This window comes from Sebastes fasciatus, chromosome 22 (genome assembly GCF_043250625.1).
Source record: "Sebastes fasciatus isolate fSebFas1 chromosome 22, fSebFas1.pri, whole genome shotgun sequence".
Lineage (NCBI taxonomy): Eukaryota > Metazoa > Chordata > Actinopteri > Perciformes > Sebastidae > Sebastes > Sebastes fasciatus.
Window position 1 is genome coordinate 18,350,994 of NC_133816.1, and position 13,325 is coordinate 18,364,318.

General features: G+C 40.2%; 1 protein-coding gene across 1 annotated transcript; it reads left to right on the plus strand.

Annotated features, from left to right (window-relative positions):
• The first annotated feature begins 666 nt into the window (after positions 1 to 666).
• On the plus strand, positions 667 to 11,803 carry chrnb1l (cholinergic receptor, nicotinic, beta 1 (muscle) like). The gene is made up of 10 exons (XM_074623974.1): positions 667 to 985; positions 1,251 to 1,295; positions 1,755 to 1,864; positions 3,028 to 3,136; positions 3,318 to 3,465; positions 3,595 to 3,780; positions 4,010 to 4,233; positions 4,714 to 4,892; positions 11,179 to 11,317; positions 11,519 to 11,803. The coding sequence occupies exons 1-10, from the start codon at positions 686 to 688 to the stop codon at positions 11,657 to 11,659; spliced, it is 1,581 nt and encodes a 526-aa protein (XP_074480075.1). The 5' UTR covers positions 667 to 685; the 3' UTR covers positions 11,660 to 11,803.
• The last annotated feature ends 1,522 nt before the right edge of the window (positions 11,804 to 13,325 follow it).

The window sequence follows — 13,325 nt, forward strand, 5'->3', positions numbered from 1 at the left end:
AAATGTTTGAAAAAATGTCCGAAAAAAAGCCAGGAAAAAAAGATCTGAAAAAATGTCTGAAAAAATGTCCGAAAAAAAAGTCTGGAAAAATGTCAGAAAAAAATGTCAGAAAAAAAAAATCTTAAAAAATGTCAGAAAAAAAAGATCTGAAAAATGTCTGAAAAAATGTCCAAAAAAAAAGCCAGAAAAAAAAGATCTAAAAAAATGTCTGAAAAAATGTCCGAAAAAAAAGATCTTAAAAAATGTCCGAAAAAAAAGATCTGAAAAATGTCTGAAAAAATGTCCGAAAAAAAAGCCAGAAAAAAAAGATCTAAAAATATGTCTGAAAAAATGTCAGAAAAAAAAGATCTTAAAAAATGTCCGAAAAAAAAGATCTGAAAAATGTCTGAAAAAATGGCCGAAAAAAAAGCCAGAAAAAAAAGATTTAAAAAAATGTCTGAAAAAAAAGTCTGAAAAAAATGTCTGAAAAAATTTCCGAAAAAAAAGTCAGAAAATAAAGATCTAAAAAAATTTCCGAAAAAAAAGATCTGAAAAATGTCTGAAAAAATGTCCGAAAAAAAAGCCAGAAAAAAAAGATCTAAAAAAATGTCTGAAAAAAATTTCTTCAATTTCAATTTTGCATTTAGTCATGTGGTTTCTGTACATATCACATGTAAGATGTAATATTTCACACAGCAAAAAATATATGACCCCTTACTTTTATTGTTTTTTTGTTTTCCTATGTCTTTATTGCTCTTCATTTTTCAATCACCGTTTTTTTTTTCAGGTGGCGGTGGTGGTGGCTCTCGGTTCATTAGGTATCACTTCCCCCTCATCATTTTCTGTCTCTTTGCATCCGTCCTTTCATCCAGGAGCCTCGGAAACAGAGCGGCGGCTCCATCAGAAGCTGTTTGAAAACTACAACATGAAGGTCAGACCAGCTCGTTACTGGGAGGAGAAGGTGATGGTTCGAGTGGGGATGACCCTCTCTCAGCTTGTCAGCTTGGTAAATACACATACATTCACACTTCTGTCCTTTTCTCTATATATCAAGTTGTTTTTATGAAGTTATCTTCTGATAAATGCAGTGCTATCCTTCAGCAGTCCAATCCCATATACACACACTAGTGCCCAGATCACTGCTGGGTGCATACCCAATTAGTTTCCATAGTGCAGGATTGAAAGTAACTGCCCTGTCATACACAACAAGATATGTTGGCATCACTAACGTATCTCCTCGTCTTTCTGTGTCTCTCTCTGTCCCGCTACAGAACGAGAAGAACGAACAGATGACAACCAACGTGTTCATGAATCTGGTACGACGATGAAAAACATTCATCTTCATCACCGAGCCGCTCTCCCGCTCCGTCTCCTCTCTCTCTCTCTCTCTCTCTCCGCTGCTCTCCGTCACTCTGCCCTCAAATGGACTTGTCACTTTTTATAAGCACAAATTATTTCTTGCTTTATCGCTCTCATTCTCCGACTCGCTCTTTAATTTTTCGTCCCTCGCACATCGCTAATTAGAATTCGGGACGGCTTGAGTGTTTGTGACAGTGGTGTGTGAGTGCGTGTCTAGATCAGTGGGATTTAAATGACTTATCAAAGACAGGAGAAACGAGGATGTAGATGACAGAGACATCGGGGCACCGTAGTAATGATTTCACCTCGTCTGCTCCGCCTGTTATTCACTTTCTTTCTTTTTTCCTTGCTCTTTTCTCCCTGCCTTCCTTCCTTCCTTCCTTCCTTCCTTCCTTCCTTCCTTCCTTCCTTCCCAGGCGTGGACAGACTACAGGTTGTCATGGAACCCAGAGTCATATGATAACATTGAAGTTTTGAGAATTCCTCCCAACAAGGTGTGGCGGCCTGACATCTACCTCATAAACAAGTGAGTGTCCTATCTGCAGTCACACAGTAATCCATATCATCCATCATACAATATCTAACAGAGGATTTGCCAACAGCTTGAATTTAGGGACGCCAATGCATCACAAATGCACCTTAAGGCCACCACAGCTTTTTCAACACACTTGGAAATGGAGGAGGGGTGAGGGAGTGGGGGGTAATCAATTGGTCGCAATTATAGACTGTATATATATAGATGGACGACGCATCTGCACTTCTTCCCACTCTACAAAAGTGAAGCCACAATATCCCGGATACAGGAGCTGCCATCTTGAGATTTTCAAGTCATTTGGAGCCAGAGTCTGCTCAGTAGTGATCGGGGGGGCTGGAGCCGCAGTATCAAGGTCCCGCCCACACACCTGCCTGAGCCAATCACGAGCCGAGCACGAACGTAACTTGCTAGCGTGAGCCACCTAGCTGCTACGGTTACAATCTGTAACCTCACCGCTAGATGCCACTAAATCTTTCACACTAGTCCTTTAAACAACTATTGGAGTGATTGACATGACATTTTGCACGGACACTTTATGGTCGCCACAGGATGAAGCCTACTGACTTCTAGTGCCACCATGAAGGCGGACTGCCATGAAATGTGTTTCAGAAATTCAACTGACATTCCCATTAGCCTATGTCTTGCATATCTTGAGGTCAGAGGTCAAGGGACCCCTTTGAAAGTAGCCATGCCAGTTTTTCCTCGCCAAAATTTAGCGTATGTTTGGAGCGTTATTTAGCCTCCCTTCCCAACAATCTGGTATGACACCGTTGGTACCAATGGATTCCTTTAGGTTTAGGTATAGGTTCTAGTTTCAGATGATACTCTAGCTTTAAAACTGAGCCCGCTACAACTTAAAAATTGCAAGTTGCGTTATTACATTAAAGAAATTAGTGGCATTAAAACAAATTTGCGTTATTTATTATGGCGTTAACTTTGACATGATATATTTTTAAAGGTTAAGAGATCAGGAGGGGTAAGATAATTATGAATTTTAAAAGCTGTAGATATTGATGTTAAGATATAGCTATAATATAATTAATACAATACAATAGTGTACAGAAGGAAAATGTATTTACAGGGACCAGGTTGTAGAATGACGTGAAATAATGTCTGAAATATGAGCATCACATTCGTCTATTTTCTCCCTACAGTAACGACGGTCAGTTTGACGTGGCTCTGTACGTCAACGTCTTGGTTTACAGTGATGGGACAGTCAACTGGCTTCCCCCGGCCATCTACCGCAGCTCCTGCTCTATAGAGGTACCGTCTCTAGGTGTATGGCAAGCTAGGAAGGACAAGTTATGGCTTGATTTAATGTTAAATATGCAATACTCTAGGTTTTACTTTATCTCATATTTTCACGGACCTTCATCCAGAATTCCACATGTGTGGAAAATTCCCTTTGAAAAATGATATAGCAGTTTAATATCCGCTCCCACAGGTGTCGTACTTCCCGTTTGACTGGCAGAACTGCAGCATGGTTTTCCGCTCGTACACCTACGACGCCTCCGAGGTGGAACTGCAGTACTTTCTGGGCGATGACGGCAAAGAGATTCAGGAGATTGTTATAGATGAGAATACTTTCACTGGTTGGTACCTACCGTGACTTCATCCAGGTCCTATAGTCCTATGATATTTACTGCATCTCCTTAAAGCCACCTGGTGTTTTTTTAATTCTTTTTTCATACATATTTTTTCCACCTTCTCTTTCTCCACAGAAAACGGAGAATGGGCCATCTGTCACAAACCCTCCAGAAAGAACATTAAGGAGGACCTGTACGAGGACATAACCTTCTACCTCATCATACAGAGGAAGCCTCTTTTCTACATCATCAACATCATCGTGCCCTGCATCCTCACCAGCGTGTTGGCTATATTTGTCTTCTACTTGCCTCCTGGAGCAGGTCAGCACACCTGACATGTTGCGACACTGTGACTACACATCACAGCTAAGACAGGAGACTGCCCCTTGATACGGCGTCTAATGTCATGACAAGAAGCATGTGCCTTTGTCTAACATTTTTAAAGATAAAGCCACTGTCTTAAAGTTTGTCCTTGTCAGCATGAAACAGAAGCTAGTAGAGTAGTATGTGCTGCTTCGCTGTTATAATTAATTCTCCCTCTTGTCTGCAGGAGAGAAGATGACTCTCTCCATTTCCGTCCTCATCGCTCTGACTGTCTTCATGCTTCTGCTGGCTGACAGGGTCCCAGAGACTTCCCTCGGCATCCCAATTATTGTCAACTACGTCATGTTCACCATGATCCTGGTCACGTTCTCTGTCATCCTGAGCGTAGTCGTCCTCAATCTGCACCACCGAACGCCCAGCACGCACATCATGCCCAACTGGGTTCGAAAGGTGAGGCTAGGTTTAACATTTTTCCAAATTCACTGAGCCATCCCGCTCTCACTCCCAACTCGTCAAATACCGCCGTTTGGTAAGTGCCCCTCGGCATCAGAAACCGACGCATGGAGGCACCCTTTAGCGACATTATCTGATGAGCTGGGCTTTCAACTAACTCCAATGTAAACCCACCCGCGGCCGGAGCAAGTATTAATAACGTGACAGTCCGCTAAGGGCAGGCAAACACAAGACTTTCAACTGGAAGTTTATTTTGAAAGGACACTACGCATGTAACAGCCGTATATTGACACACCGTCCCTGGTCCAACACGAGAGGAGTACCCTGTACGTCGGTCTCCGATGCCGAGGGGCACTGACCACCCGGCGGTATTTGACGAGCTTGGAGTGAGAATGTGTTGACTGAGCACCCATCTAGTCTTCATCAATACCTTTGAGAACACCTGATTTCACTGATTTCTTTACCTCAAATTCACAGGTATTCATTCACTTCCTGCCCAAGTACATCGGCATGGAGAGGCCAAACCAAGAGGACCCTCTGTTGGAGGAGGAGTCTAGCGATGACTCGCCCATCCGAAACTTCAACGGCAGGCAGCCTGGAGGAGAGTACTTCTTTCGCAAGATCAACCCTGATCTGGTCATACCCTGGAGAGGCAGGTAAGGACACATACAAGGGATCTACCAGAGGCTTGACTCAATCACCATTTATACTGTCCAATAACTGACTAAGTGGACAGTGATTTTGACATTTAAAACGCGTGCTCCGCTAACAGAAAAGTCTGCTGCATATGCACCGTCAATGAGCAGCCTGTCGAAGCTGTAGGGCTTTCAGCATGTCTCATATATCCGATTATTATATCCGATTATTATATATATTATATAGAAACCTACGTCAGATCACGTGGGAAAAAAGTACGCTAAAACATACATACTCCTGTTTGCTTCTCCAAACGATCGCCATCTAAGTTACTGTATGTAACGTTAATCCACTGACCATAAGGGTGTATACTGTATAAACTGTATATGTAGCAGCGTCATCATGCAGAAACCTCAGATCACGTGGGAAAAAAGTTTTCAGAAGGACTTGGGAAAATAGCAATTTGATGCGAAAACATACATACTTTGACCAAAACTTGAATGTTTGGATTTGAATATGTAAGGAACACCACATGGAAGCTACAAAATGATGTAAAAACCTAAAATAAAATATATAAAAATAATAATGGACCTGCCTTTTAACAGCAGAATGAATTGGATTTGTCGGTCAAGCACCGCCACACACTTGTAGTTGGTCATAAGTGATGGTTGAGAGGGATTCGTTTTGTATCAGTCCATACATTGTTTTGTTTTTTTGTATGTGTGTAACAAACTTATTGGATTACGCTCCAAAGAGAAACCAAACTGCTGGGTTGAGTTATTGAGAGAGAGGGACTGCCAAAAAGGTTATAGTGGCTATATTCTTACCTGTCAAGACTGTTAACCACCACAGACCTGAAGTAAAACCCATCAGAGTCATTCATCCTGATTCCGCCTCTCTCCAGGCTAAGATGTGCTGATCCTGACGTTACACTAGCAGAAAGCCATTTCTATTAATGTTAATAAAATCCAGCGCGGGCATGAATCTTCTTTTTAGAGTGTGCCAAAGTGTGAATGCTGGATCTGATGCCAGACTAGCTATTATAGTAAAGTACACAGTGTGCTAGACTTGGCAGAAATACAGCCGTCACTACAGCACCTCAGGGAATCTGTAAAGACAGTAACAGTATGTGCACTTTCCTCAACATCAAATATTTAATACAGCCACATGAAAGGTACTCTGATGGATTGATCATTCAGTTGGATAACAGCAAATGGAGTGGACTAATTAGTTATGTCATTATGTTTTCTTATACCGTAATGCTGGATCAAGATGTATAGGATGTTTCAGGGGAACTTACTCAAATGAAAAGTGTGCTAAACTTAGATGGTGAACGTTACCTGCTAAACATCAGCATGTTGGCATTGTCATTGTGAGCATGTTTGCATACTGATATTAGCATTTAGCTCAAAGTGCAGCTGTGCCTAAGTACAGCCTTGAAGCCCTGCTAACTAGCCGTGTCATGATAATCTAAGATGGCAATACAAGAGGTATTCTTCTTATTTTTTTCGGTCATTTTTGGTGCAATTAGCTCGTGCTGCTTTGTTTCCGTACTGCCATTTTCACAGATCGCCTCTTAATCAAGCAGTGTATGTAGGACTGTGGAGTTTGTGTAGCTGGTGCTCAACAAATCTTAAAGCTTTAATGAGCTGAGTGTAGGATGAGTCACTATACTGTATATCAATTTGTTATCCAAAGAAAGTACTTTATTAATCCCAGCGGGAAACTGTACCATTACAGCAGTTTAGCAAAAAAAGAGAAAAGATAATGTGCAAAAAGCGTTACAATACTTTTCAACATACAACACGCATCACTAGCTTAAAGATGACCTATTATGCTTTTGTGCTTTTTCCCTTTCCCTTAGTGTGCTATGTAGTTTTTTGTGCATGCAAAAGGTCTGCAAAGTTACAAAGCCCAAAGTCCACGCCAAAGGGAGTTACTCTCCCCGACAGAAACAGTGCTCCTGAACTGCCTGAAACACCATGATTGAAGTCCCGCCTTTTCTTCCATAACGTGGTGATGTCACCAAGCAATACAATTGCATAATAGACAAACAGCATTTCAGACAGAGGGTGAAAAGAGGTGCTGCAGCACAGCCAGTATGAAAAAAGTTAAGCGTTTTTCTAACATTAAAGCATTTAAACATGTTCTAATAGAAATCCAAAATACAAGTATGCATCTTAAAATGAGCATAATAGGTCCTCTTTAAATAAATGGGAGATTTTTTACTTTAGTTTTTTTTTTTTTTTTAATGTAGGCTACATCTACATGTGCAGTGGTAGACAAGTAAAACCTAGTGAGGTGGACATAGTGCAAAATTAAATGCAATAAAGCGTTGCTTACCGTGTCGTCCCTCCAACCACACCGGCTTCACTCTGGCTAATCTGCCAGTAGGCCCCGGCCTTGCCACCCAGCCCTGGCATCGTAAACAGCTCCACAGTCCTCTGAACCAGGCCCTTTGCTGGGCATCTCTCATCCCGTTCCAAAGGCATCATATTCAGCCGCGGCTAAGCCCCACACCCGCGGCCACAGTCGCCAGCCACTAAGCCTCTGTTTAGGTTAGACATTAGGGGGTAATCCCACAGAGAGGAGGCGGAGGGAGCGTGAGGAATAGATAGGGGGCAGATGAGTGGAAGGGAAGACCGGTGATGAGTGATCGGGGCAGGGGAGGATTGTGTCGTTTTTGATGTGGAGGAGATGGTGGTCGGGCACCGTCATCCAGTCCCTTCATTCATCTGTCTTTACCTTGTTATTCTGTCAGAGGGCTACTTAGAAGCCAGGTGACGTCCTTTTATGAGGATTCTCTCTGCATGTTTGCTTACATGTGCGTCACCACATGTCATGTGAGTGTGAGTCGTGATTTCTGCGGTACATTACATCACCTGTGGGTGTGTGAGTCAGTTGATATTATGAATCTATTACTCAATATAGGTGTGTATCCACATGTAAATAATATATATACAGTAACAGTACCATACTTGTGTAAGGTGTGTGTGTGTCTTTGTGTCATAGTGAGAGAGGCTCCATGAATCTGCAGTAATGAATACAAGCCGTGGAATGTGGATGGCATGCAGCATGTAGAGCGCCACATAGCTCTGCCCTGAGCTGTGGCCACACACACACACACACACACACACACACACACACACACACACACACACACACACACACACACACACACACACACACTCAGCTCTTTGTCGCTTGGTTTTTATTGTCCTGCAGAGTCCATGTGTTGTCACGCTGTCTCGCTGTGACTCTGATAACTTGTCCTGCTGCTCCTTCTCTGACGCCTTCCACCTCTCTGGTGCCGGAGGTTCTGCACATTATTAACATCACGTACACTCTGGATACACCACATGCATGGACCGTAGACATGCACCGAAGTGCCAAATCCGACAGGTGCGCTGTGGTGTCGAGCCAGACTCCTTCAGGAGGTGACACACAGAGCTCTCTCTCTATCTCTAATGTTTTACTGTTTTGTATTCTAAAAAGCGTCTTGTATATTTTAACAAATCAGAAAATGAATGGATAACTGAGCAAAGCCAACAACTTAGCAAATTGATGTACAAAGGGATAAACAAAACTAACAAGAAAGCAAAAATGAGGAAAATAATGTGCACACACAAGTAAATAAATCAACAAAGAAAAGCAAAGATAAGTTTTTGAAGTAGATAACCAACTCTAGCTTTGAAGGGCAGGTCCATCTGTGTTCTGTCAAATGGAAAGGCCATCAGCCAATGCAAAAGCAGTGACGTAGGTTACCAAAGTAAGCTAATGGAAGCCTGTCAATAATGTTAGGAATAATGTGAACGCTAGCACTAGATGAGTCAAAGTTAGTTGTGCTAAGTTTGGAAATGACTTAAAGGATTAGTTTGTATTTCTTTTAAGTGGGGTTGCATGTATACTCCTGCGTTCTGGGAGGGAAAATTATGCTTTTTTTAATGTAGTCTGGTGGTTTTGAAGAAAGTGAACGACAGCAGCAGAAAAACGTATTTTAGCCTCCTAAAAAAAATCAAAATCAGTTTAAGTGTACACTACTTTTAGAATATTTTCACCGCTTTACCTTGCCATCAGACAGCCCTTTCTGACGGGCAACTGAAGCCATTAAATCGCTCATCTTCAAAGCCACCGGACCAGATTCCATTCACAAAAGCAGTCAGTTGCTGGTCTACCGCTTCATCGATCAGTTAGTTTTGTTTGTCTTATTTTGTGACTTTCGGATCCGAACTAACGCGGCATCCACAACAGCACATTCCTTAACTTCTGTGCCAGTGCTTTTGTCTGCGTCTCCAAACTGGGAGCATGCCGACCGCCATCTAAGTTACTGTATGACAGTTTTTTAGCTGACAGTGAGGGTAAAATACCTCCAAGTTTTACTGGAGGTGAAAGGTGAATGTGGTGATGGGAAGCACAGGGCAGCAGGAGGAAGTGGAGTCTGTAGCGAATAGTTAACACCCTACTTAAGTGTTAGCTCCGACCTGTTTAACTGTGGTCAGACACGAGCGTCTGTGACCTGACCTGCTATATAACAACACTAGATATTCCTGGGTCAAGTATGCATAAATAAATGAATAGTGAGTATGAATAATGAGGGTTTAAACTTGGCACAATCTACTTAGAGGCTACACATATTTAATTATTATGATTGCTCTGAGGGTTTTAGTTCGCACCAACATTTCCCCTCTGATTTCAACGATACAAAAATATAGAGATGGTTTAAATGCCTCAGATATTATGTCAAAATGATTTATTTCTGGTTGAGCAGTTACGCAGAAAAGCATGAAGGCACTACAAGAACGCTGTCAATAAGACTCTCTCTCTGCGCATATGTTTTTGTTTTATGGAACAACTGTGTGAAGGAAAGAATGAAGGGGTCAGAGGTCGCGGCATCACATGAATGTTGTGTCATTGTGCTACTGCCGTCACTCGGTGTTCAGAGCGGCTACAGTACATGATGTTGTCGGTGGCTAGAGGGCAGACAAGGACACATACTGTATGTCACGCAGCGACAACACTGACATCTGCGTTCATACTGTATGTCCTACGCTGGACAGCTAATGTCAGAGATGGTTTGTTTCAGCGGAGGTGAGCAATGCTGTGCTAGTGACTCATGACATTCGCAACATAAATCTGAGCTTATTGAGCGTTTGTGAAGGGTGTTGCTGCATTTTTTAAGTTCTTTTTCAGAGGACGTGCTTGGAAGAATTAGCGTGACATCCTCAAATATGAATGTGTTTCTTTTGGAAACAGCGTCTTACTTTGTCCATTTGTTCACTGTAATTAAAAATAATAACACTAAAATAAAAAATAACTGATTAATTAAATAAATAGTCAAAATAATCAGAAATTTTTTTTATATTACTATTTTCAATAGTATTACTTTCATATTGTAACATCAATGCACATTTTTAAAAATAATTTATAAGATACAACAGCTGGCTACCTGCTACATCATTTTTAATTTCCACCTCCCTGTGTGTATGTTTTTTCTATTTGTATTTTATGTGTACAAAGTGCGTAGCACAGGTGCTATCTTATCTTTTCATATCTTATCATGTAATAAACTTACTTAAATGATAAGATGCTAAGCAGTACTTTATTCATCCTGAAGGAAATATTTTATGTATATATATATACATATAAATATATATGTATATATATATATATATTTATATATATATATATTTATATATATATACATATGTATATATATATACATATGTATATATATGTACTGTACACACACACTAAAATATAATAGGATAGAATAAGTAATAAAAAATAATAATAAAGGGAGGTGATAAAAGGAGACTTGGTGCAACCTATGAATCTTAGGTGGTCAGTTAATAATTACAAATTAAAAGCATAGAAATATAAAGTATGAAGTTAATAATAAACTGTGGTCAGTCTTCAGCCAAAGAGAGATACTAAACTTCTGTCGCAGTTCTTGTGAAATTTGTTTTTCAAACATAGTTTAACATTTTGAAAAATACACTTATTCGCTTTATGGATGAGTTTGATGTGAAGATTAATAACACTCTAATGTGGTAAGACTGGAAAGGTATTATAATTATTATTGGCCAGAAAGCAATTGAGTGTATTTCCCAAATGCCAAACTATTCCTTTAAAGCTGATGACAATAATGCACCTAAAATGACAAGAATCATTCATTCAAACCTTTGTAAAACAAGATATGACTATTAGTGTTTCAGTAGCAGTTTGACCGACTCAGAACAGGACTAAATTCCCTCCTTTCAGTGCCCTTTACATTGTTTTCACTACTTTCCCACTTCTTTGTTGAAGGTGTGAGAGCACGGTGCATCTCCATCGGCTCCCGGACACTGACAGCTACTGCCTGATCCTCCCTCCCAACCTGAAGTCAGCCATCGCTGCCGTGACATACATGGCCGAGCAGCTGAAGAAGCAGGACACGGACGACACGGTTAGAAATGTGCACAACACGACACGCACTGTCAAGAGCAGCTTGCTATCCAGTCTGTCTGTCTGCCGCTGCCGAGCACAGAGTGTTCCAAACATGCCCCAACGATGTTCACGTGTCATTGCATACATACAGTACATCGCTGACTCAGTGCTTACAGTAACTACTTTTGTATGTGTGTGTGTGTGTGTGTGTTCCCTCCAGATGACAGGAGACTGGCAGTTCATCGCCCTCGTGGTGGACCGTCTCTTCCTGTGGTTGTTTGTCATCATCACCACTCTGGGCACGCTGGCCATGTTCTTGGACGCCAGTTTCAACTACACGCCCGACAACCCCTTCCCATAGAAAACACAAACACAGATGGAGCTTGATACACTGTTTGGTCGCCACTTCGGTTACACTTCATTTTACAGGTCTGCAAATTTCATGGTAATTAGGTGATAATTAGCAAGAAATTTCTTTGGAATTACTGCCAAATTTACCTCTTGAAAATTACTTTATTATAAACATTATTTAATAATTATATTCTGCCATTTCCCAATAGCTGGTAATTTATTTAATACATTTCCAGGAAAAGAATACAAAGTTAATTGAAATGCATTATATGCTATTTTAGCATTTAATTATTAAATAATGTTTATAGTAAAGTAATTTTTGATCAATTTTGAGGTCAATTTTGGGGTAATTTGGCAGTAACTCCAAAGAAATTTCAAATAAGTTACTTGCTAATTGTCACCTAATTACCGTGAAATTTGCGGACGTGTAAATTGAAGTGTTGCCGCCACTTCTTCTTATTGGTGATTTCTGAGATCACCGCATCTGACTTTCCATAAAGTACCTTAATACCTATTCCATATTTCTGTTGTAAGCCTCTTGAAATGTTTTGTAAGGTCAGGAAGAAGAAAATATTTGCATAGTACAAACAAACTACACGCTAACAGAATCCATGTATAGATTTATAGAAGGTAAATGCGGTAACACTCACTGGTTTTGCATTTTTATTTTGTCCAAATCATGTATTTAACACATTGTGACATTCATTTTTTTCAGTCTAAAAGCTTGAAATACTTTTTTTTTTCTCGAAAGTGACAGTGTGTGTGCCTTCTGTGCTTTGTGAAACATGCAGGAAACTACTAGTTTGTGTTTGACTCTCTTTTGAACAGTGATTACACTTAGTGATTATTATGTTGGTCTGTGGACAGTAGAGGGCAGTAACACAATGTTAATGCAAAAGATGAACACTGCTGTTGAAAGGGCTGCAAAAGGTACATATTACTATAGTTTTTGTGAGGAGAAATGGTTTTTGGTCATCTCCCATTACATATAAATACAAGGAGGTGTTCTGTTAGGGGTCCTGGAGACCTCTCTCAAACATAAGTCACGTCATTATGTAAGATAACACACTAAACATTTCTTTGCTCTATTTTATGTCTCTTAAAAAAAAATTGAAGTGCGGTACAAAAGAAAGTTAGAACCTAAAATATAATTATAGAAATGCCATAAAATATTTTTATGTAGCTAAACACCACAGCCATAATTAAAGCTTGGCAGAAGGAATGTGATAATACAGACATATATAATACTTTGTGAGAAAAAAAAAGTCGTAATATTCCGAGAATAAAGTCATAACTTTACAAGAAAAAAAGTTGTAATATTACGAGAATAAAGTCATAACTTTACGAGAATAAAGTCATAACTTTACGAGAAAAAAGAAAACACGTAAAATTACTACTTTATAATATTATGACTTTATTCTCGAAATCTCAGATTTATTTTTTTTCCTCAGATGTGGCCCTAAAACTACGTCGTACCAAAGATCTACGACAATGATAAATAAAAATGAAAATGTAAACATTAATTTTCATTTTTACAAATCCACATGGAGCCACTGGAGAGAAGCTAAAGAGGAGCCGCAGGTTGCTCACCCCTGACCTAAGGCCTTTGTTTTAGGACTCATTCATGCAGCACTCTATTAAGAAAACACCATGATTGTGCACCATGGTTGTGATCA